General features: G+C 42.1%; 1 protein-coding gene across 2 annotated transcripts in view; it reads right to left on the bottom strand.

Moving 5' to 3' along the window:
• Positions 1-23,289, bottom strand: part of LOC135543308 (interleukin-1 receptor accessory protein-like 1) — a 538,127-nt gene that overhangs the window by 44,874 nt on the left and 469,964 nt on the right. For both annotated transcript variants that reach the window (XM_064970484.1, XM_064970485.1), the window contains exon 9: positions 20,074-20,220. In XM_064970484.1, the coding sequence (XP_064826556.1) occupies positions 20,074-20,220 (147 nt within the window). The remainder of the gene's footprint in view (positions 1-20,073; positions 20,221-23,289) is intronic.

Here is a 23,289-nt window from a genome sequence, read left to right as displayed (position 1 = left end):
TAGAGAATAATAGCAACACACAGACCAGACTATTACTACACTATAGAGGATACAGACCAGTCTATTACTACACCATAGAGGATATTAGTAACACACAGAGCAGTCTATTACTACACTATAGATGATACAGAAAAGTTTATTACTACACTATAGAGGATACAGACCAGTCTATTACTACTCTATAGAGGATACAGACCAGTCCATTATTACACTATAGAGGATAATAGCAACACACAGACCAGACTATTACTACACTATAGAGGATACAGACCAGTCCATTACTACACTATAGAGGATACAGACAAGTCCATTACTACACTATAGATGATACAGACCAGTCTATTACTACACTATAGATGATACAGACCAGTCTATTACTACACTATAGATGATACAGACCAGCCCATTACTACACTATAGAGGATATTAGTCACACACAGACCAGTCCATTACTACACTATAGAGGATACAGACCAGTCTATTACTACACTATAGAGGATACAGACCAGCCCATTACTACACTATAGAGGATATTAGTAACACACAGACCAGTCTATTACTACACTATAGAGGATACAGACCAGTCCATTACTACACTATAGAGGATATTAGTAACACACAGACCAGTCTATTACTAAACTATAGAGGATACAGACCAGTCTATTAGTACACTATAGAGGATACAGACCAGTCCATTACTACACTATAGAGGATACAGACCAGTCTATTACTACACTATAGAGGATACAGACCAGTCCATTACTACACTATAGAGGATACAGACCAGTCTATTACTACACTATAGAGGATACAGACCAGTCCATTACTACACTATAGAGGATACAGACCAGTCTATTACTACACTATAGAGGATACAGACCAGTCTATTACTACACTATAGAGGATACAGACCAGTCCATTACTACACTATAGAGGATACAGACCAGTCTATTACTACACTATAGAGGATACAGACCAGTCCATTACTACACTATAGAGGACACAGACTAGTCTATTACTACACTATAGAGGTTACAGACCAGTCTATGACTACACTATAGAGGATATTAGTAACACACAGACCAGTCTATTACTACACTATAGAGGATACAGACCAGTCTATTACTACACTATAGAGGATACAGACTAGTCCATTACTACACTATAGAGGATACAGACCAGTCTATTACTACACTATAGATGATAAAGACCAGTCTATTACTACAATATAGAGGATACAGACCAGTCTATTATTACACTATAGAGGATACAGACCAGTCTATCTCTACACTATAGATGATACAGACCAGTCTATTACTACACTATAGATGATACAGACCAGTCTATTACTACACTATAGATGATACAGACCAGTCTATCACTACACTATAGATGATACAGACCAGCCCATTACTACACTATAGATGATATTAGTAACACACAGACCAGTCTATTACTACACTATAGAGGATACAGACCAGTCTATTACTACACTATAGATGATACAGACCAGTCTATTACTACACTATAGATGATACAGACCAGTCTATTACTACACTATAGATGATACAGACCAGTCTATTACTACACTATAGATGATACAGACCAGTCTATCACTACACTATAGATGATACAGACCAGCCCATTACTACACTATAGATGATATTAGTAACACACAGACCAGTCTATTACTACACTATAGAGGATACAGACCAGTCTATTACTACACTATAGATACAGACCAGTCCATTACTACACTAAAGATACAAACCAGTCCATTACTACACTATAGAGGATACAGACCAGTCTATTACTACACTATAGAGGATACAGACCAGTCTGTTACTACACTATAGAGGATATTAGTAACACACAGACCAGTCTATTACTACACTATAGAGGAAACAGAACAGTCTATTACGACACTATAGAGGATACAGACCAGTCTATTACTACACTATAGAGGATACAGACCAGTCCATAACTACGCTATAGAGGATATTAGTAACACACAGACCAGTCCATTACTACACTATAGAGAATAATAGCAACACACAGACCAGACTATTACTACACTATAGAGGATACAGACCAGTCTATTACTACACCATAGAGGATATTAGTAACACACAGAGCAGTCTATTACTACACTATAGATGATACAGAAAAGTTTATTACTACACTATAGAGGATACAGACCAGTCTATTACTACTCTATAGAGGATACAGACCAGTCCATTATTACACTATAGAGGATAATAGCAACACACAGACCAGACTATTACTACACTATAGAGGATACAGACCAGTCCATTACTACACTATAGAGGATACAGACAAGTCCATTACTACACTATAGATGATACAGACCAGTCTATTACTACACTATAGATGATACAGACCAGTCTATTACTACACTATAGATGATACAGACCAGCCCATTACTACACTATAGAGGATATTAGTCACACACAGACCAGTCCATTACTACACTATAGAGGATACAGACCAGTCTATTACTACACTATAGAGGATACAGACCAGCCCATTACTACACTATAGAGGATATTAGCAACACACAGACTAGTCTATTTTTACACTATAGAGGATACAGACCAGTCCATTACTACACTATAGAGGATATTAGTAACACAGAGACCAGTCTATTACTACACTATAGAGGATACAGACAAGTCCATTACTACACTATAGATGATACAGACCAGTCTATTACTACACTATAGAAGATACAGACCAGTCTATTACTACACTATAGATGATACAGACCAGCCCATTACTACACTATAGAGGATATTAGTCACACACAGACCAGTCCATTACTACACTATAGAGGATACAGACCAGTCTATTACTAAACTACAGAGGATACAGACCAGCCCATTACTACACTATAGAGGATAATTAGTCACACACAGACCAGTCTATTACTACACTATAGATGATACAGACCAGCCCAATTACTACACTATAGAGGATATTAGTAACACACAGACCAGTCTATTACTACACTATAGAGGATACAGACCAGTCCATTACTACACTATAGAGGATACAGACCAGTCTATTACTACACTATAGAGGATACAGACCAGCCCATTACTACACTATAGAGGATATTAGTAACACACAGACCAGTCTATTACTACACTATAGAGGATACAGACCAGTCCATTACTACACTATAGAGGATATTAGTAACACACAGACCAGTCTATTACTACACTATAGAGGATACAGACCAGTCCATTACTACACTATAGAGGATACAGACCAGTCCATTACTACACTATAGAGGATAATAGCAACACACAGACCAGACTATTACTACAATATAGAGGATACAGACCAGTCTATTAATACACTATAGATACAGACCAGTCTATTACTACACTATAGAGGATATTAGCAACACACAGACCAGTCTATTACTACACTATAGACGATACAGAACAGTCCATTACTACACTATAGAGGATACAGACCAGTCCATTACTACACTATAGAGGATACAGACCAGTCCATTACTACACTATAGAGGATAATAGCAACACACAGAGCAGTCTATTACTACACTATATAGGATACAGACCAGTCCATTACTACACTATAGAGGATAATAGCAACACACAGACCAGACTATCACTATACTATAGAGGATACAGACCAGTTTATTACTACACTATAGAGGATACAGACCAGTCCATTACTACTCTACAGAGGATACAGACCAGTCTATTACTACACTATATATGATACAGACCAGTCCATTACTACACTATAGATGATACAGACCAGTCCATTACTACACTATACAGGATACAGACAAGTCCATTACTACACTATAGAGGATACAGACAAGTCCATTACTACACTATAGATGATACAGACCCGTCTATTACTACACTATAGATGATACAGACCAGTCTATTACTACACTATAGATGATACAGACCAGCCCATTACTACACTATAGAGGATATTAGTCACACACAGACCAGTCCATTACTACACTATAGAGGATACAGACCAGTCTATTACTACACTATAGAGGATACAGACCAGCCCATTACTACACTATAGAGGATATTAGAAACACACAGACCAGACTATTACTACACTATAGAGGATACAGACCAGTCCATTACTACACTATAGAGGATACAGACCAGTCCATTACTACACTATAGAGGATAATAGCAACACACAGACCAGACTATTACTACACTATAGAGGATACAGACCAGTCTATTAATACACTATAGATACAGACCAGTCTATTACTACACTATAGAGGATATTAGCAACACACAGACCAGTCTATTACTACACTATAGAGGATACAGAACAGTCCATTACTACACTATAGAGGATACAGACCAGTCCATTACTACACTATAGAGGATAATACTAACACACAGACCAGACTATTACTACACTATAAAGGATACAGACCAGTCTATTACTACACTATAGAGGATACAGACCAGTCTATTACTACTCTACAGAGGATACAGACCAGTCTATTACTACACTATAGATGATACAGACCAGACCATTACTACTCTATAGAGGATACAGACCAGTCTATTAATACACGATAGATATAGACCAGTCTATTACTACACTATAGAGGATATTAGCAACACACAGACCAGTCCATTACTACACTATAGAGGATACAGACCAGTCTATTACTACACTATAGAGGATACAGACCAGCCCATTACTACACTATAGAGGATATTAGAAACACACAGACCAGACTATTACTACACTATAGAGGATACAGACCAGTCCATTACTACACTATAGAGGATACAGACCAGTCCATTACTACACTATAGAGGATAATAGCAACACACAGACCAGACTATTACTACACTATAGAGGATACAGACCAGTCTATTAATACACTATAGATACAGACCAGTCTATTACTACACTATAGAGGATATTAGCAACACACAGACCAGTCTATTACTACACTATAGAGGATACAGAACAGTCCATTACTACACTATAGAGGATACAGACCAGTCCATTACTACACTATAGAGGATAATACTAACACACAGACCAGACTATTACTACACTATAGAGGATACAGACCAGTCTATTACTACTCTACAGAGGATACAGACCAGTCTATTACTACACTATAGATGATACAGACCAGACCATTACTACTCTATAGAGGATACAGACCAGTCTATTAATACACGATAGATACAGACCAGTCTATTACTACACTATAGAGGATATTAGCAACACACAGACCAGTCTATTACTACACTATAGAGGATACAGAACAGTCCATTACTACACTATAGAGGATACAGACCAGTCCATTACTACACTATAGAGGATAATAGCAACACACAGACCAGACTATTACTACACTATAGAGGATACAGACCAGTCTATTACTACACTATAGAGGATATTTGTAACACACAGAGCAGTCTATTACTACACTATAGAGGATACAGAACAGTCTATTACTACTCTATAGAGGATACAGACCAGTCTATTACTACACTATAGAGGATATTAGTAACACACAGACCAGACTATTACTACACTATAGAGGAAACAGACAAGTCCATTACTACACTATAGATGATACAGACCAGTCCATTACCACACTATAGAGGATACAGACCAGTCTATTACTACACTATAGAGGATATTAGTAACACCAAGACCAGTCTATTACTACACTATAGAGGATATAGACCAGTCCATTACTACACTATAGAGGATATTAGTAACACCAAGACCAGTCCATTACAACACTATACAGGATACAGACCAGTCTATTACTACACTATAGATGATACAGACCAGTCTATTACTACACTATAGATGATACAGACCAGTCTATTACTACACTATAGAGGATACAGACCAGTCTATTACTACACTATAGAGGATATTAGTAGCACACAGACCAGTCTATTACTACACTATAGAGGATATTAGTAACACACAGACCAGTCTATTACTACACTATAGAGGATATTAGTAACACACAGACCAGTCTATTACTACACTATAGAGAATACAGACCAGTCCATTACTACACTATGGAGGATATTAGTACCACACAGACCAGTCTATTACTACACTATAGATGATACAGACCAGTCTATAACTACACTATAGAGGATACAGACCAGTCTATTACTACACTATAGATGATACAGACCAGTCTATCACTACACTATAGAGGATACAGACCAGTCCATTACCACACTATACACGATACAGACCAGTCCATTACTACACTATAGAGGATACAGACAAGTCCATTACTACACTATAGATGATACAGACCAGTCTATTACTACACTATAGATGATACAGACCAGTCTATCACTACACTATAGATGATACAGACCAGCCCATTACTACACTATAGAGGATATTAGTAACACACAGCCCAGTCTATTACTACACTATAGAGGATACAGACCAGTCTATTACTACACTATAGATACAGACCAGTCCATTACTACACTAAAGATACAAACCAGTCCATTACTACACTATAGAGGATACAGACCAGTCTATTACTACACTATAGAGGATACAGACCAGTTTGTTACTACACTATAGAGGATATTAGTAACACACATACCAGTCCATTACTACACTATAGAGGATATTAGTAACACACAGACCAGTCTATTACTACACTATAGAGGATACAGACCAGTCCATTACTACTCTATAGAGGATACAGACCAGTGTATTAATACACTATGTGTACAGACCAGTCTATTACTACACTATAGAGGATATTAGCAACACACTGACCAGTCTATTACTACACTATAGAGGATACAGAACAGTCCATTACTACACTATAGAGGATACAGACCAGTCCATTACTACACTATAGAGGATAATAGCAACACACAGACCAGACTATTACTACACTATAGAGGATACAGACCAGTCTATTACTACACTATAGAGGATATTTGTAACACACAGAGCAGTCTATTACTACACTATAGAGGATACAGAACAGTCTATTACTACTCTATAGAGGATGCAGACCAGTCTATTACTACACTATAGAGGATATTAGTAACACACAGACCAGACTATTACTACACTATAGAGGAAACAGACAAGTCCATTACTACACTATAGATGATACAGACCAGTCCATTACCACACTATAGAGGATACAGACCAGTCTATTACTACACTATAGAGGATATTAGTAACACACAGACCAGTCTATTACTACACTATAGAGGATATAGACCAGTCTATTACTACACTATAGAGGATATTAGTAACACACAGACCAGTCTATTACTACACTATAGAGGATACTGACCAGTCCATTACAACACTATACAGGATACAGACCAGTCTATTACTACACTATAGATGATACAGACCAGTCTATTACTACACTATAGATGATACAGACCAGTCTATTACTACACTATAGAGGATACAGACCAGTCTATTACTACACTATAGATGATACAGACCAGTCTATTACTACACTATAGAGGATATTAGTAACACACAGACCAGTCTATTACTACACTATAGAGGATATTAGTAACACACAGACCAGTCTATTACTACACTATAGAGGATATTAGTAACACACAGACCAGTCTATTACTACACTACAGAGAATACAGACCAGTCCATTACTACACTATAGAGGATATTAGTACCACACAGACCAGTCTATTACTACACTATAGATGATACAGACCAGTCTATTACTACACTATAGAGGATACAGACCAGTCTATTACTACACTATAGATGATACAGACCAGCCCATTACTACACTATAGAGGATACAGACAAGTCCATTACTACACTATAGATGATACAGACCAGTCTATTACTACACTATAGATGATACAGACCAGTCTATTACTACACTATAGATGATACAGACCAGTCTATCACTACACTATAGATGATACAGACCAGCCCATTACTACACTATAGAGGATATTAGTAACACACAGCCCAGTCTATTACTACACTATAGAGGATACAGACCAGTCTATTACTACACTATAGATACAGACCAGTCCATTACTACACTAAAGATACAAACCAGTCCATTACTACACTATAGAGGATACAGACCAGTCTATTACTACACTATAGAGGATACAGACCAGTTTGTTACTACACTATAGAGGATATTAGTAACACACAGACCAGTCCATTACTACACTATAGAGGATATTAGTAACACACAGACCAGTCTATTACTACACTATAGAGGATACAGACCAGTCCATTACTACACTATAGAGGATATTAGTAACACACAGACCAGTCTATTACTACACTATAGAGGATACAGACCAGTCCATTACTACACTATAAAGGATACAGACCAGTCTATTACTACACTATAGATGATACAGACCAGTCTATTACTACACTATAGAGGATACAGACCAGTCCATTACTACACTATAAAGGATACAGACCAGTCTATTACTACACTATAGATGATACAGACCAGTCTATTACTACACTATAGAGGATACAGACCAGTCTATTACTACACTATAGATGATACAGACCAGTCTATTACTACACTATAGAGGATACAGACCAGTCCATTACCACACTATACATGATACAGACCAGTCCATTACTACACTATAGAGGATACAGACAAGTCCATTACTACACTATAGATGATATAGACCAGTCTATTACTACACTATAGATGATACCGACCAGTCTATTACTACACTATAGATGATACAGACCAGTCTATTACTACATTATAGATACAGATCAGTCTATTACTACACTATAGATGATACAGACCAGTCTATCACTACACTATAGATGATACAGACCAGCCCATTACTACACTATAGAGGATATTAGTAACACACAGACCAGTCTATTACTACACTATAGAGGATACAGACCAGTCTATTACTACACTATAGATACAGACCAGTCCATTACTACACTAAAGATACAAACCAGTCCATTACTACACTATAGAGGATACAGACCAGTCTATTACTACACTATAGAGGATACAGACCAGTTTGTTACTACACTATAGAGGATATTAGTAACACACAGACCAGTCCATTACTACACTATAGAGGATATTAGTAACACACAGACCAGTCTATTACTACACTATAGAGGATACAGACCAGTCTATTACTACACTATAGATACAGACCAGTCCATTACTACACTAAAGATACAAACCAGTCCATTACTACACTATAGAGGATACAGACCACTCTATTACTACACTATAGAGGATACAGACCAGTTTGTTACTACACTATAGAGGATATTAGTAACACACAGACCAGTCCATTACTACACTATAGAGGATATTAGTAACACACAGACCAGTCTATTACTACACTATAGAGGATACAGACCAGTCCATTACTACACTATAGAGGATATTAGTAACACACAGACCAGTCTATTACTACACTATAGAGGATACAGACCAGTCCATTACTACACTATAGAGGATACAAACCAGTCCATTACTACACTATAGAGGATAATAGCAACACACAGACCAGACAATTACTACACTATAGAGGATACAGACCAGTCTATTACTACATTATAGATACAGATCAGTCTATTACTACACTATAGAGGATATTAGTAAAACACAGACCAGTCTATTACTACACTATAGAGCATGGGTGTCAAACTCTGGCCAAATTTGGCCCGCGGGGTAATTATATTTGGCCCGCGAGACAATACCAAATTACTACTAGAGCTGGCCCGCCGGTATTATACAGCGCATTCACCACTAATACTACGAATCCCATAATGCTCTGCTGTTTTCGCGCGCCAATCAGGACAGGACCCAGAAACGCTCTCTCCTCTGTGACAGTAGTCATAGCAACATAGACGCTACAACTGTCAGCGAGCTAACCCTTTCCAAAAATGGCGAAAGAAAGGCAGAAAAACAGGAGCTTTCTGGACAAGTGGGAGGCAGAATATCTGTTTACATATGTAAAAGACAAACCTGTTTGTCTTGTTTGTGGAGTCAACGTGGCTGTAAGTAAGGAGTACAACATTAGACGACACTATGAAACGAAACACCATGACAAATACAAGGACCTGGACATGACTCAAAGGAGCCAGAAAGTAGAGGAGATGAAAAGAAGCTTGGTTTCACAACAGAATATGTTTAAAAAAGCCACATCACAAAGCGAGGCTGCAGTAAAGGCTAGTTATATAGTGGCAGCAGAGATCGCAAAATCAGCCCGGCCCTTTAATGAGGGAGAGTTCATGAAAAAGTGCATGATGAAGGTTTGTGACCTCGTATGCCCAGAGAAAAAACAAGCATTTTCAAACGTGAGCCTGAGCAGGAACACAGTAGCTGATCGCACATGTGATCTTGCCACCAATCTGTATGACCAGCTGATGGAAAAGGGAAAAGATTTTGTTGCGTTCTCCCTCGCTGTGGATGAGAGCTGCGACGCATCTGATACTGCTCAGCTGTCAGTCTTCATCTGTGGAGTGGACTAAAATCTGTGTGTTACGGAGGAGCTATTAGGATTCAAATCAATGCATGGCACAACCACAGGAAAGGAAATCTTTGAGGAGGTTTCCAAATGTGTAACTGAAATAAAGCTGCCGTGGGATAAACTCGTTGGATTAACGACAGATGGTGCACCAGCGATGTGCGGTAAAAGAGTGGACTGGTGGGCATGGTTCGGGAGAAGATGCGGGAAGAGAACTGTGCAGGTGAGCTAACTGTTTACCACTGCATCATACATCAGGAAGCACTGTGTGCCAAAGCCCTAAAGATGGAACATGTTATGACCACAGTAACACAGGTAGTTAACTTTATAAGAGCCAAAGGACTAAATCACCGCCAGTTTAAATCTTTTCTGGAGGAGTGTGGTTCGGAATACGCAGACGTGCCGTATCACACAGAGGTGAGATGGCTAAGCAGAGGAAAAGTACTGAACAGATGTTTCGAGCTGCGTGAGGAAATAGGTCAATTCCTGGAAACCAAAGGGAAGGATACAGCAGAGCTCCGGGAGCAAAAGTTCCTGTGTGAGCTGGCCTTTCTCTGTGACATCTCGAGCCATCTCGATGCGCTGAACCTGCAGCTTCAGGGGCGGGGGCGCATCATCACAGACATGTACGCTGCAGTGAGGGCCTTCAAAACTAAACTGCGCCTGAGTTTAGCCGGCGATTTGCCGACTTCGATGCCCAGAAATGCAAGTTTGAACTGCTTAGTAATCCCTTCGCTGTTGATGTGGAAAATGCACCAACCAACATCCAAATGGAGCTGATTGAACTCCAGTGCAACGACACGCTGAAGTCAAAGTATGATGCTGTGGGCGCCGCACAGTTTCCACGGTTCATCCCTGACACAATGCCTCAGCTCCGCACCCAAGCTGCTCAGATGCTCTCCATGTTCGGCAGCACTTATCTATGCGAGCAACTTTTCTCCTCGATGAAGATGACCAAAACAACTCACAGGAGATGTCTGACTGATGAACATCTTCGCTCGATACAGAGGATTTCTTCAGCTCAGAGCTTGAGCCCAGACATTGATGAACTAGCATCCAAGAAGAGATGCCAGGTATCTGGCTTGGGCACATCAGATTAGACCAGTGTGCAATTATTAACGTTTTCTTTATGCACTTTTTCTTGCTACAAGGCATGGGCTTGAATGGTTGATTGATTTATTATCATTTTATTTGTAAAATTATTAGCCAGTGGAAAAAGTTTATTTTGGTATTTAAATCAGAAGGCTGCAAATAGAAAAGAGGCATACAATTTTTATTTAAATTTCATTTATTTAATAAATGAATGCCATTGATGTGTTTTTTCATTTGAAATTCGATTTTGCATGTCTCCACTATTAAATTATATATTGTATGGTAATAAGCGATGCTTGTTCCATATTCAATGTTAAAGCAAAACTTGTTTGGGTCCATATTAAAAGGTTAATTTGTTCAATGTTGGCCCGTGACTTTGTTCAGGTTTTACATTTTGGCCCACTGGGTATTTGAGTTTGACACCCTTGCTATAGAGGATACAGACCAGTCTATTACTACACTATAGAGGATACAGACCAGTCTATTACTACACTATAGATGATACAGACCAGTCTATTACTACACTATAGAGGATACAGACCAGTCTATTACTACACTATAGAGGATACAGACCAGTCTATTACTACACTATAGATGATACAGACCAGTCTATTACTACACTATAGAGGATACAGACCAGTCTATTACTACACTATAGAGGATACAGACCAGTCTATTACTACACTATAGAGGATACATACCAGTCCATTACTACACTATAGAGGATACAGACCAGTCTATTACTACACTATAGATGATACAGACCAGTCTATTACTACACTATAGAGGATACAGACCAGTCTATTACTACACTATAGATGATACAGACCAGTCTATTACTACACTATAGAGGATACAGACCAGTCCATTGCCACACTATAGGTGATACACTCCAGTCTATCACTACACTATAGATGATACAGACCAGCCTATTACTACACTAAAGAGGATATTAGTAACACACAGACCAGTCTATTACAACACTATAGAGGATACAGACCAGTCTATTACTACACTATAGAGGATACAGACCAGTCCATAACTACGCTATAGAGGATATTAGTAACACACAGACCAGTCCATTACTACACTATAGAGGATATTAGTAACACACAGACCAGTCTATTACTACACTATAGAGGATACAGACCAGTCCATTACTACACTATAGAGGATATTAGTAACACACAGACCAGACTATTACTACACTATAGAGGATACAGACCAGTCTATTACTACACTATAGAGGATACAGATCTATTACTACACTATAGACAGACCAGTCTATTACTACACTATAGAGGATACAGACCAGTCTATTACTACACTATAGAGGATACAGACCAGTCTATTACTACACTATAGATGATACAGACCAGTCTATTACTACACTATAGAGGATACAGACCAGTCTATTACTACACTATAGAGGATACATACAGTCCATTACTACACTATAGAGGATACAGACCAGTCTATTACTACACTATAGATGATACAGACCAGTCTATTACTACACTATAGAGGATACAGACCAGTCTATTACTACACTATAGATGATACAGACCAGTCTATTACTACACTATAGAGGATACAGACCAGTCCATTGCCACACTATAGGTGATACACTCCAGTCTATCACTACACTATAGATGATACAGACCAGCCTATTACTACACTAAAGAGGATATTAGTAACACACAGACCAGTCTATTACAACACTATAGAGGATACAGACCAGTCTATTACTACACTATAGAGGATACAGACCAGTCCATAACTACGCTATAGAGGATATTAGTAACACACAGACCAGTCCATTACTACACTATAGAGGATATTAGTAACACACAGACCAGTCCATTACTACACTATAGAGGATATTAGTAACACACAGACCAGTCTATTACTACACTATAGAGGATACAGACCAGTCCATTACTACACTATAGAGGATAATAGTAACACACAGACCAGACTATTACTACACTATAGAGGATACAGACCAGTCTATTACTACACTATAGAGGATACAGACCAGTCTATTACTACACTATAGAGGATACAGACCAGTCTATTACTACACTATAGAGGATACAGACCAGTCTATTACTACACTATAGAGGATACAGACCAGTCTATTACTACACTATAGAGGATACAGACCAGTCCATTACTACACTATAGAGAATATTAACCCTATGTTATATGTGTTGAATTTTTCAGCCACCGCAGACTCAATAGGGCTTCTGACTCAATAGGGCTTCTGACTCAATAGGGCTTCAGACTCAATAGGGCTTCTGACTCAATAGGGCTTCTGACTCAATAGGGCTTCTGACTCAATAGGGCTTCTGACTCAATAGGGCTTCAGACTCAATAGGGCTTCTGACTCAATAGGGCTTCAGACTCAATAGGGCTTCTGACTCAATAGGGCTTCTGACTCAATAGGGCTTCTGACTCAATAGGGCTTCTGACTCAATAGGGCTTCAGACTCAATAGGGCTTCTGACTCAATAGGGCTTCAGACTCAATAGGGCTTCTGACTCAATAGGGCTTCTGACTCAATAGGGCTTCAGACTATTGGGCTTCAGACTCAATAGGGTTTCAGACTCAATAGGGTTTCAGACTCAATAGGGATTCAGACTTTTGGGCTTCAGGCTATTGGGCTTCTGACTCAATAGGGCTTCTGACTCAATAGGGCTTCAGACTCAATAGGGCTTCTGACTCAATAGGGCTTCAGACTCAATAGGGTTTCAGAATCAATATGGCTTCAGACTCTATTGGGCTTCAGATTATATTGGGCTTCCGACTCTATTGGGCTTCAGACTCAATAGGGCTTCAGACTCAATAGGGTTTCAGACTCAATAGGGTTTCAGACTCAATAGGGTTTCAGACTCAATAGGGTATCTGACTCAATAGCGCTTCAGACTCAATAGCGCTTCAGACGCAATAGTGCTTCAGACTCTATTAGGCTTCAGATTATATTGGGCTTCAAACTCTTTTGGGCTTCAGACTCTTTTGGGCTTCAGACTCTTTTGGGCTTCAGACTCTTTTGGGCTTCAGACTCTATTGGGCTTCAGACTCAATATGGCTTCAGACACAATAGTGATTCAAACTCTATTGGGCTTCAGAGTCAATAGGGCTTCAGAGTCAATAGGCCTTCAGACTCTATTGGGTTTCAGAGACAATAGGGCTTCAGACTCTATTGGGTTTCAGAGTCAATAGGGCTTCAGACTCAATAGGGCTTCAGACTCAATAGGGTTTCAGAGTCAATAGGGCTTCAGAGTCAATAGGGCTTCAGACTCTATTGGGTTTCAGAGACAATAGGGCTTCAGACTCTATTGGGTTTCAGAGTCAATAGGGCTTCAGACTCAATAGGGTTTCAGAGTCAATAGGGTTTCAGAGTCAATAGGGCTTCAGAGTCAATAGGGCTTCTGTCTCAACAGGGCTTCTGACCCAATAGGGCTTCTGGACTTCTCATGTCTGCATTGGTTATTTTTCATTTTCACATGACACACACATCACAACAACACATGCCATCATAAGTAGGGCAACTTTCATTGGTCTGTTTCTCCTGGTCAGGTCACATGGTCAGGGATCGATAACCATGACAGCTTTGCAGACAATCAACGTGGTGAAGAGGTCCAGTATTTTAGCTCTCTCTGCATAGCAGAACAGCAGGAAGCAACATGACACCTGTGTCACTCTGACTGACCTTACTGCCAGCTTTCACTCCTCTGGGCACATTTTATTACAATCCAGACTCTTTTGCCAAACAATGTCACTGTGTTCACTGTGACTGGGCTGAGGTAGGAAACTGAATGCATCCCTAGGCACAAAATGGCTCCGGCCCATCCTTTATCCGGACGGCAGCCAGGCACATGAAGAATATGATATGAGAATAGGAGAAAAGCCCAACATGGGAGGTGATAGCGGTAATGTTTCCCCCGTGCAGGAGAGAGAGGAGAGGAGTGGCTCCGGCCTCGACGCACTTCAACGAGACACAAGGCAGGAAATCTGTTGCGGCAACGAGCCAGAGGAAGTGGAATTAAGGGAGAGACACAAGAGAAGAGGGGGATTCCCCAGGGACTAGAGACAACACAGGTCTCTCGGTCTCTCGGTCTCTCTCTCTCTCGCTCTCTCTCTCTCTCTCTCTCTCTCTCAGGTAAACTCATTAGAGAGGGGTTTAAACCTCTCTTATTACCATAGGTAAAGGGATAATCCAAACACTACTTGCTGAAGGGGAGCTGTTAGACCAGGATGGGCTTCTGACAACACGGAGAGGAGAGGAGAGGAAGAGAGGTGGAGAAAGGAGAGGAGAGGAGGAGCGATGAGGAAGAGAGGTGGGGAAAGGAGAGGAGGAGATATGAGGAGGAGGAGAGGAGTGGAGAGGAGGAGCGATGAGGAAGAGAGGTGGGGAAAGGAGAGGAGGAGATATGAGGAGGAGGAGAGGAGAGGAGGAGCGATGAGGAAGAGAGGTGGGGAAAGGAGAGGAGAGGAGGAGCGATGAGGAAGAGAGGTGGGGAAAGGAGAGGAGGAGATATGAGGAGGAGGAGAGGAGAGGAGGAGAGGAGGAGCGATGAGGAAGAGAGGTGGGGAAAGGAGAGGAGGAGATATGAGGAGGAGGAGAGGAGAGGAGAGGAGGAGCGATGAGGAAGAGAGGTGGGGAAAGGAGAGAAGAGGAGGAAAGATGAGGAAGAGAGGTGGGGAAAGGAGAGGAGAGGAGGAGCGATGAGGAAGAGAGGTGGGGAAAGGAGAGGAGGAGATATGAGGAGGAGGAGAGGAGAGGAGGAGAGGAGAGGAGGAGCGATGAGGAAGAGAGGTGGGGAAAGGAGAGGAGAGGAGAGGAGAGGAAGAGAGGTGGAGAAAGGAGAGGAGAGGAGGAGCGATGAGGAAGAGAGGTGGGGAAAGGAGAGGAGGAGATATGAGGAGGAGGAGAGGAGAGGAGAGGAGGAGTGATGAGGAAGAGAGGTGGGGAAAGGAGAGAAGAGGAGGAAAGATGAGGAAGAGAGGTGGGGAAAGGAGAGGAGAGGAGGAGCGATGAGGAAGAGAGGTGGGGAAAGGAGAGGAGGAGATATGAGGAGGAGGAGAGGAGAGGAGGAGAGGAGGAGCGATGAGGAAGAGAGGTGGGGAAAGGAGAGGAGGAGATATGAGGAGGAGGAGAGGAGAGGAGAGGAGGAGCGATGAGGAAGAGAGAGTGGGGAAAGGAGAGAAGAGGAGGAAAGATGAGGAAGAGAGGTGGGGAAAGGAGAGGAGAGGAGGAGCGATGAGGAAGAGAGTGGGGAAAGGAGAGGAGGAGATATGAGGAGGAGGAGAGGAGAGGAGGAGAGGAGAGGAGGAGCGATGAGGAAGAGAGGTGGGGAAAGGAGAGGAGGAGATATGAGGAGGAGGAGAGGAGAGGAGGAGCAATGAGGAAGAGAGGTGGGGAAAGGAGAGAAGAGGAGGAGCGATGAGGAAGAGAGGTGGGGAAAGGAGAGGAGGAGATATGAGGAGGAGGAGAGGAGAGGAGGAGATATGAGGAGGAGGAGAGGAGAGGAGGAGAGGAGAGGTGGGGAAAGGAGAGGAGGAGATATGAGGAGGAGGAGAGGAGAGGAGGAGAGGTGGGGAAAGGAGAGGAGGAGATATGAGGAGGAGGAGAGGAGAGGAGAGGAGGAGCGATGAGGAAGAGAGGTGGGGAAAGGAGAGGAGGAGATATGAGGAGGAGAGGAGGAGAGGAGAGGTGGGGAAAGGAGAGGAGAGGAGGAGCGATGAGGAAGAGAGGTGGGGAAAGGAGAGGAGCGATGAGGAAGAGAGGTGGGGAAAGGAGAGGAGGAGATATGAGGAGGAGGAGAGGAGAGGAGGAGAGGAGAGGTGGGGAAAGGAGAGGAGGAGATATGAGGAGGAGGAGAGGAGAGGAGAGGAGGAGCGATGAGGAAGAGAGGTGGGGAAAGGAGAGGAGGAGATATGAGGAGGAGGAGAGGAGGAGAGGAGAGGTGGGGAAAGGAGAGGAGAGGAGGAGCGATGAGGAAGAGAGGTGGGGAAAGGAGAGGAGAGGAGCGATGAGGAAGAGAGGTGGGGAAAGGAGAGGAGGAGATATGAGGAGGAGGAGAGGACAGGAGAGGAGGAGCAATGAGGAAGAGAGGTGGGGAAAGGAGAGGAGAGGAGGAGCGATGTGGAAGAGAGGTGGGGAGACGAGAGGAGGAGATATGAGGAGAAGGAGAGGAAGGGAGGAGGGGATAGAAGGGGAGAAGCGAAGTGAGGAGAGGAGGGGAGTGGACAGGAAGAGAGGAAGAGAGGAGGAGAGGAGAGATGAAGCAAGGAAGAGATGAGTGGAGAAGAGAAAAGAGAAGGAGAGGAGAGGGGAGGGGAGGGAGGGAACAAGAAAAGAGAAAAGAGAGGAGAGAAGTGGGAGATAAGTGGAGAGACCAGGATGAATCTGAACCTATATAAATATCTCTTTCTATACAGTAAAGTGCAACGTCCCCTTTAAGAGAGAAACGCATCTAGGTAGATCAGAATCTATTTCAGTTGAACTGAATCACTCATATCTGAGTGGTTACTGTGTGAGGGAGTGAGAGAGAGAGAGTAAGAGAGAGTGAGAGAGAGAGAGATAGAGATAGAGATTCAGAGGTAGAATAACCAGTGACTCCTTCCTCTCCCTCCTCTCCTTTCTCTCTGAGGTCCAATGAGGCGAACTTAAGAGGGCCGAGAAGGGGAAGTGTTTCCGTCGCGTGTTCCACCACCCTCAGCATCCATCCCTCCCACTCTCTGACTCTGAAGTAAAAGGCCATGACTGACGCACACATAGCTTACATCCATCCATAGCTGTGGCTGCATATGCATACTGGCAGGCCCACAGAGAGTGAGAGAACCTCGCTATTAAAAAGTGTTCAGGGGCAGGAACCTCTGGGCTCCTTCCACATGGTTCTGAATAGAACGCAACCTACATCGTCAGTATTGAAAGCTAAGAAACTGCAGGGGGAGTTGGGCTCATTAGCATTCCTACATAAGTTACATTTATAATAAGACATAAGGTATTTGTTATCTTTATGTTTAGTCATTGCTCATCCCTAAGCGATGATCAAGTTCAACCTACTGCATGACATAAATAAAGTCAAAGTTAAATCATATACAGTATTATATGCTAATGAGGGTTATGTTAATTTCACAACTCGGCAAGCTCATGCATCAGTAAAGGGTGTGTGGTCGTTATGCAAGACAACCCCGGCAAACACCCATACGAACGGAGACTTAAAACCGCTTTGAACCGAACCCGATCATTCTGGTGCTGTCAGTCAGACACAGAGAAGAGAGAGGAGAAGGATTTTCCTGAATGGCTTGTGATGGTGATGAAGTAGAAGTCCTTGTGGCCAATGAAAGAAGAGCGTGAGGGGTGAGGGGGGAATACAATCCAGGGAAGGAGTAATCACCCAGTCCTGAGCGTTAAAGAGAAAGTATGTGTCTCTCCCTCGTCTCTCCTGGGAGCCACGGCCATGGGCAACACTATGTGGCTTATTGAAACTGATCCCTTTAAACAGAGAGCAAATTGAAAATCTCTTTCCCTCTCCTCTCTGCTCACTCGGGTGGCGCAATTAAAGGAGACAATTGCTGTTTAGCATTAGGTTTAAGGCTCTGGTTCTCTTTTCTCTCCTCTGTGGCGCCTTGAAACCATCTATTACTTCAAAGCCCCCCACTTCTGTCCCAAAGCCCAACACAGTACAGGCCTGGTAATGACTTTCATAGACGTGTCTGAAGCCTCAACCATCCAGGCAATGTGATTGGTGGAAAACGGAGGGCTGGGGGAGGAAAAGAGCAAAGCGGAGGCAACCTTTCTTGGCTAATGACACTCTCCAGTCTCCACACAGCGTCCTTCAGACACCCCAAAAGTCATCTTGTTCACTGAATTCATTGTAGCCCTAGCCCTCCACTTGAAAGACTCATTAAGGGAAATCAAATGAATCCGCCAGACCAGATTGATGAATACTCCTCCTTAACTCGTTCCCTATTCAGCCACACAATTAGAATTGATTGCGGTTCAATCTAGAACCCTTAAGTTCTTATTTCTATCTCAAGATAGGATTTGTAGAAAAACACATTTTCCTACTTTTATAATGAAATGAAATCCTCTTTCGAGCAATGTCTCGAACAAAGTATTATGTGAAGCCACATGAAGCAAGACAGATAGACGGTCTAAATGTCCTGAGTATTACCCTAGTCCCTTCTGGTGACACCGAAACAAGTTGTTTGTCATGGTGCTACATAGATCCTAAAAGGGTTATTCCTGGAATTAAAAAGGGTTCTACATGGAACCAAAAAGGGTTTTCCTATGGGGACACTTGAAGAACCCTTTTATGACCCTTTTTTCTAAGAGTGCACTGTAGACTTCATTCAGGGTTTAAAATGGGTGTTGTTGGTCCTAGTGTGAGTTGAGAGTATCTCACCTCCGTCGATGTCCTCGCTGCCAAAATGGTTCCTGTAGAAGAGCATGATCTCCATCTTGTAGCACTTGTAGAGGGTCACGAGGCAGATCAACAACAACAAGATGGCCCCCAAGCCTCCCGCCAGCTCCACTGTGTACATAAGCTCTGCTGTGAGAGAAGGGAGGGGGAGAGAGAGCGAGAGAGGGGGGAGAAGACGAGAATGTTTACTTCACTAATCTTTCTTTATCAAATCCAAAAAGCAAGCACACTCACCAAATACATCCTCAAACACAGCATGGTGTCACTGCTTATGGTCTCTGGATACTTCATTAGCACAGAAGCTACATAACATGATTTAGAACATGAGGGAGATCAAGCCAGACTCCAGCTAGCTGCTAGCATGCTAACAGGGTTCCTAGCTACCACTCCCATTGATTAACCTTCAACTATGCTTATGCTTAGCTAAGCTAAGCTAACCAACCCAAATCTTGGGTCACTGAGTCCCAGTTCATCAACTATTCTATAGGTAGCCCCCCCCCCCCCCCCCCAAAAAAAAAAACAATAATACTTTGCGTGAACTACTTCTTCTGAGACGGCCTCTATTTGGTGTTTAGACCTCAGCAACGCACCAGCCCAGGTCAGCCATAACCTGAAGGCCCCAGCTATAGCACACGACTGGCCAGGGACTGATGGTGACCTCCCGTTGACAAGGGAAGCTCCATTAAAGGTGTGAGTGTAACGCTGTAAGGGCACCAATCCAAGCAAGCCAAGTCATTAGAGCAGGAATATAATATAGACTGGCACAAGGCTGTGTCCCACATGGCACCCTATTCCCTATGCTGTGCACTACCTTTGACCAGGGCACATAGGGCTTTGGTCAAAAGTCATGACCTATGTGAGGAAGAGGGTGCCATTTGAGACATAGCCTCGGAGAGAGGTGGAGCGAACTCTTTTACCCCCTCAGCCATCCATCATCCTCCCAGAGCTGACAGGATCTCCCAGGACCATCAACAGTAAACTCCATGAAACACTGATCTCAGTAAATACACCCCACCACAACTCTGTCCGTCTGAAAGCCTGAGTGTCGAGGTAACTCAGGCACAATGCTATCCTTCCCGGGTTCCATTTAGAATCATGTAGTACTGTACATTTGGGCTGTGGCAGTGTATGGTAGTGGAGTGGCTTCATACTGTAGGTTTAGTGGAGGGGTGTGCACTGCAAGGCTCTGGTTCTGCTGATTTCCGTCCTTATCTTTTAACTAGGGACTGAGTTCTACTGCCAGTTGTGTGGACTGCTAACATGAAAGCTGTCTACTAAATTGATACATTTTCAGGTCAATGTGCCGTGTTTTCCTAAGTTCTGGGGGATCAAACACTTTTGGTTTCAATAAGAAAGCAAGGAGCCATGTTCGGCAAATCATCACTCTTCAACGCTTTTTAGGCCATAAGATCTACATTTTTCTGAGACATAACAAGGACAATGATGTTTTCATCTCAGCCTATAACCACAAGGACCTGAAGAGACCTTCGCTAGCCAAACAGTACACCACAACAATACACAGAGATACAGTTATTATTCTGGTCCCTAGAAGCAGTTGAGATTATTTTCATCTTGTTGTCTCAAATCCCCCTTCTTTTAAAGACTCCTTCTGATAATATCTATAGCAATGGCCTTTCATTTCAAAGATACATTTAAGCTTTCACTAGACTGAGACAGCCATCTCTGTAAACCATCCAGGGTTGTGAACATGAGACCCATCAAGATCTTTTAGAATAAGAATAAGAGATAACGACCCAGGTCGCAAGCTGATCCATTTTCATCATTTCAATGCTGCAGAAGTGTTGTTTTGGTGTGAGACAGCGATCAGTGGTAAGCCAGAAGTGTTTTGGTGTGAGACAGCCATCAGTGGTAAGCCAGAAGTGTTTTGGTGTGAGACAGCCATCAGTGGTAAGCCAGAAGTGTTTTGGTGTGAGACAGAAGTGTTTTGGTGTGAGACCATCAGTGGTAAGCCAGAAGTGTTTTGGTGTGAGACAGCCATCAGTGGTAAGCAAGAAGTGTTTTGGTGTGAGACAGCCATCAGTGGTAAGCAAGAAGTGTTTTGGTGTGAGACAGCCATCAGTGGTAAGCAAGAAGTGTTTTGGTGTGAGACAGCCATCAGTGGTAAGCCAGAAGTGTTTTGGTGTGAGACAGCCATCAGTGGTAAGCCAGAAGTGTTTTGGTGTAACACAGCCATCAGTGGTAAGCCAGAAGTGTTTTGGTGTGAGACAGCCATCAGTGGTAAGCCAGAAGTGTTTTGGTGTGAGACAGCCATCAGTGGTAAGCCAGAAGTGTTTTTTTAGACAGCCATCAGAGGGGTAAACCAGAAGTGTTTTTTTAGTCAGCCATCAGAGTGGTAAACCAGAAGTGTTTTTTTAGACAGCCATCAGAGTGGTAAACCAAAGTGTTTTTTTAGACAGCCATCAGAGTGGTAAACCAAGAGTGTTTTTTTAGACAGCCATCAGAGGGGTAAACCAGAAGTGTTTTTTTTAGTCAGCCATCAGAGTGGTAAACCAGAAGTGTTTTTTTAGACAGCCATCAGAGTGGTAAACCAGAAGTGTTTTTTTAGACAGCCATCAGAGTGGTAAACCAGAAGTGTTTCTTTGATCTGAGAGCTGCTCTATCCCTCTGACACAATCATCTTTCACCTCTGGAGAATTTACACTCCTCTTTCAATTCCTGTTTTTTTGTGTGGTGTTTGTGTTTTGTGTGTGTGTGTGTGAGCAGGCTTTCTGAGTTGTAGTGTTTCATGGTAGTCTCGGTATGGTTGTCAATGATCACTTATAGTGTGTATTGTTGTAACGGTTGTGGAAGTGTGTGTTCCTGTGTGTGTGTGTGTGTGTGTGTGTGTGTGTGTGTGTGTCTGTGTGTGTCTGTGTGTGTCTGTGTGTGTCTGTCTGTGTCTGTGTGTGTCTGTGTGTCTGTGTGTCTGTGTGTGTCTGTGTGTGTGTCTGTGTGTCTCTGTGTCTGTGTGTGTCTGTGTGTCTGTGCGTGTGTGTTAAAAATCATGATTTAAGTAAATACATTTTGCTGCTTACGTAAGTGTTGCGGTTTTCTCAGCGGCCGTAAAAGTGTTGAATATATTTACATAGTAAGTTATTTCCTCTTTTAAGCTTGCAGCTTTTGAGAAAGCTTTGATGGCATCCCAGTTCCATTTCATTTGGTATATTAAAGGATTTCTACAGAGAATAAACTGCACGA

This window comes from Oncorhynchus masou, chromosome 7 (assembly GCF_036934945.1).
Source record: "Oncorhynchus masou masou isolate Uvic2021 chromosome 7, UVic_Omas_1.1, whole genome shotgun sequence".
NCBI lineage: Eukaryota > Metazoa > Chordata > Actinopteri > Salmoniformes > Salmonidae > Oncorhynchus > Oncorhynchus masou.
The sequence above is the reverse complement of the archived record's forward strand: the minus strand, read 5'-3'. Positions and strand labels throughout refer to the sequence as shown.